General features: G+C 34.8%; 1 protein-coding gene across 1 annotated transcript; it reads right to left on the bottom strand.

The window, feature by feature from the left end:
* Positions 1 to 429: 429 nt before the first annotated feature.
* LOC18040817 lies at positions 430 to 3,372 on the bottom strand. Its single transcript, XM_006431726.2, has 5 exons — positions 3,113 to 3,372; positions 2,372 to 2,798; positions 1,370 to 1,984; positions 818 to 958; positions 430 to 690 (listed from the first exon to the last, which is right to left on the bottom strand). The coding sequence occupies exons 1-5, from the start codon at positions 3,370 to 3,372 to the stop codon at positions 430 to 432; spliced, it is 1,704 nt and encodes a 567-aa protein (XP_006431789.2).
* Between the last annotated feature and the right edge of the window lie 557 nt (positions 3,373 to 3,929).

Raw genomic sequence — 3,929 nt, 5'->3', positions numbered from 1 at the left:
TGCCAACAATCACACTCCGAGGGTTGAGGCTTGTCCTAAAATTATATCATTAGCTTGATAGCAATTCTCAACCAATATAGTATCTTCGCTGTCTCTCCCTATTCCGTGTAGGTTGGTCTTTTACTAATGTTTGTCAAGTTGTAAAGTAATGTGGGACTACTCGTGTATGAGTTTAATTTTGATACCATATAGAAGTTCATGAATCTAACTCATACTTAAAAGTTAGCTCGTTACCTAACCTATTTATTATTCACAAGCATGTAAGATATTTTTGAAATCATATGGAGTTTGAACATATCTATGATTCTGAAGGATTCGGGATAGCAACAAATCATGATTATTAAACTTGGGAACAAACCAACGTCGTTGAATGACATTCGAAAAATAAATTATTACAATCTTTCGACGAAGCTACTTCAACAACCAAGATTATGACCATAACCTCAGTAAATAAACTAGTATTAATACAAAGAGGAAAATCAAACCCACCAAGACACATTCCTGAAGCACGTCAAAAACTAGTATTGGTACCTTGATCATGAAGTAATCGACTTGTCGGTTGCGACCATCTTCCATTTTCCCTTCCTGCTTCTTCCTTTTATCAGCTATATCTGCCGCATTCAGCTGCTGTTGTATTTCATCCCCATGGTGGGAATCCAAGTGTGGCGGTTTCCCAAATGAAGTGTTATCCTGATAGATCAAACATAGAACGTTTTATAATTTGAACTCTACATTTGAGATAATCAAAGATTTTACAAGGTTTGGTACGTCTACTGAAATGGTGCCATAAAGAAAAGATTGATAGAAGCATAGTGACCATGATTGGTTTAATCCTGCTACAATCTGCATCATTATTTTTCTTCACTTCCTTTGTATCAGCCTCTTGTACGGTATTATTCTTCTTATACTCCGGGTCCAAGCATAATAGTTCATTTGATGATGAAGTAATGATATTATCCTGCATAAAGTAAATAATTAAAACTGATCTACACCCATCCCTTATACCAAATAAGCAATCCATTTTTAATATTCAATTTCATCCCAGGTGTTCGAATCATAGAAAAAACTCGCTGTTAACTTTTAATAAATAAACTATTTTAGTACATATAAGTTATATATTAGTTTCGTATAATCAATTATAGTATATAAAAATGTCATGTTTATCATTCATCAGTGTATTTTTTCAACTATTTTAGTACATATAAGTTATATATTAGTTTCGTATAATCAATTATAGTATATAAAAATGTCATGTTTATCATTCATCAGTGTATTTTTTCTACTACTTTTTAACACTCAGGATGAAATGAAGTATTAAAAAATCTAGGAGGGACTAAAGTTGTAAAAACAAACATAATTGTAAACTTACCGTTGCAAGTAAACATTCAACATGAGAAAAAAAGTTCCGTTCCTGGCAGTAATAAACATGATCTTCAGAATTTCTTGGCTCCTTGCAAATCTCACAGTGCTGGTCATCCGAGTCATACTCCACGACTAGATCTAAGAGGATGAGAGTAATGCGGTGGATAGTCTGTTTCATAAGGACCACAACTCGTGGTAGAGGAATGCAATCAATGTGGAAGTTTATACAACACTCGGGACATCGGTAAAAACCCCCTTTACATTTTTCAGAACACTTTTGGCAGCTGAAGTTGTGCTCATCTTCTACAAAATAGAACAGATTGTGTGTGTGACATTCACGTTTTAGAACCCGTTTCAGTGGCTTATGAGCACATGACACATGAAGGCTAAAGCTGCAACTCGAACAGTTGTACTTGATGCCAGTAATCTCCTTCGTACAGGCATTACATGTAACTGATTCTTGTTTGCTCACACATTTAGCAGCCAACAGCCGATGTTGCGGATGAAATTTGTGTTCGACTTCCGAATGTTCTTTGCTCAGTTGATTTTCCATGAATCTATTAATTTCCTCCTCTCCATCACTCTTGTATTCTAAATCATATTTTTCAATCTCCAAAGTACCCTAACAAAACAAACACTAATTATTATGCATGCATCTATGTACGCTCGTATTACTTCAAAACATAGCACTATTGATAATAAAATTTCCTGCTCTACTAAGTAAGCAGGGCCCAAAATTCATAGGGAGACTCAGTTTAGGCCCATTAGAAAAGAAATTCTAAAATAATGAAAAAAAAGGTTAACAATTGACACCCACAAACTCAATGTTTTGTATTTTGTCGAAGATAACAATGACCGGTTCTGATTAAGAGGCACACATATTTAACAAACGAGTTGCGCAGACAATGAATACTAATTATATCTCCTACACATATAAAATTACAAAATAACTAAAGCAATAAGACTTTGAATATTGCTAATGGATGTGGGGGAAAAAAAAGTTACATACCTCATTTAGTACACACTCCACATGAGCTATAAACTTGCAGTCGTCACAGTAATAAACATGATGCCTTGCAATCCCTCGTTCCCGACAAATATCACAACAATACTTCTCACTATCATATACGAGTTGGAGTGAACTAAGGAGCAAGAGAGGATGCTGGTGAGCTTTATCATTCTTCACAACACGTGGTAGCGGTATGCATTCAACATGAAAGTTCACATCACAGTCCACACAGCGGTAAAAATTAGAGCCCTCGAATTGCTTGCAGCAGAATTCACATTGCATAAAACTCGATAATGATTTGTCACTAAAATAAAACAGGCCGTGCTTATGACCCTTGTGTTTTAAGGCTCGTTGGGAGGAATATCGATATCCCGTAGTAACTATTTCATCCGAATCTCTTTGCTTAATATTATATACAACTATCGACCTAATACATGAAACATGAAGGTCAAAACTACAGCTGGAACAGCTTAAACTAACTCCTCGGATTGATTTCGTACACGCTTTGCAATCCCTGGATTTACCCTTACTCAAAGGGGTAATATGAAGACAGTGTTGCCTGCAGCGGCAAAGCCAGGATTAGATATCATAATACTTGGGGGAAGGACCGATGAGAAATATAAATATATGAAGATATCGAGCAAAAATTAGATGGAAGTTTAAAAATATATATAATTATATTTTCATACACTTAAAATAGAGGGATCTAGTGGTTATCCCTCTGCTAGCTTCGTCACTTGCCTGTGAAATGGGTGTTCAATTTGATCGACTTTTTCTGGAATCTCCTCACAGCATATATGAACGAAGAATTCACAGCTAATGCAACAATATGCAGGAACAGGATCCCTGATGATCTGGTTGCAATAGTTGCAAGATACTCTGTAACCATCATTGAAACTGCATAGACTCAGCTTATGTGTGTGGCCAAAATGGGTTTTGGTACCTTCTAACCCCAGTGCCTGCAATTTCTGCTCATTGAGTTCAAAAATTTGGTTAGCCATCGTAGATCGACAGGCAAAAATTCTGGTTGAAGCGTTGACCCAATCGCTTTTTATGAATTCTTTCTTCCTGTTTTAAGAGAAATATCTAGGTCAAGCTTCACACCTTAAAATGTTACGGTGGTGCGCCTTTCCAATACCAGCCTACTATTTTTATATAGAAGGAATTATAAAATACATTAGAGGTAATATAATTAATTAATGTATATATATCATGTATAATTAATTTATTAATAATTAATTTTTTTAAACTATATATATATATATATGTAGTATAATTGAAATGATATGTTAGAGATATTTTAAAATTTGTCAATAATCAGATTTACTCAATTTTCAAGTGGGAACATCTGCTTCAATGTATGCGATCCACCGATTTAAAGGCAAAAAGTTAGTGGATGACATAGTAGGACCCAGACCTATTAAAATGACAAATTCTTATTGAATGGACAGATTAAATATTTTTTTCCTAATTTAAATGCAAGCAAGATTTGTTACCCACCACAAGAAAAGTGGCATTTGTCTGCTACAGAAAGAAATGTCCTAATTAGACAAGGACA

This window comes from Citrus clementina, unplaced genomic scaffold (assembly GCF_000493195.1).
Source record: "Citrus clementina cultivar Clemenules unplaced genomic scaffold, Citrus_clementina_v1.0 scaffold_5, whole genome shotgun sequence".
Taxonomy (NCBI): domain Eukaryota; kingdom Viridiplantae; phylum Streptophyta; class Magnoliopsida; order Sapindales; family Rutaceae; genus Citrus; species Citrus x clementina.
Note: the sequence above shows the minus strand (reverse complement) of the source record. Positions and strands in the feature narration are given on the sequence as shown.

Coding starts and splice junctions, on each gene's coding strand:
- LOC18040817 (XM_006431726.2), bottom strand. CDS start 3,372: ATGGCTAACCAAATTTTTGAACTCAATGAGCAGAAATTGCAGGCACTG. Junction 1,985..2,371: donor TGGAGTGTGTACTAAATGAG/GTATGTAACTTT, acceptor TTGTTTTGTTAG/GGTACTTTGGAGATTGAAAA. Junction 691..817: donor GCAGGATTAAACCAATCATG/GTCACTATGCTT, acceptor TTGATCTATCAG/GATAACACTTCATTTGGGAA.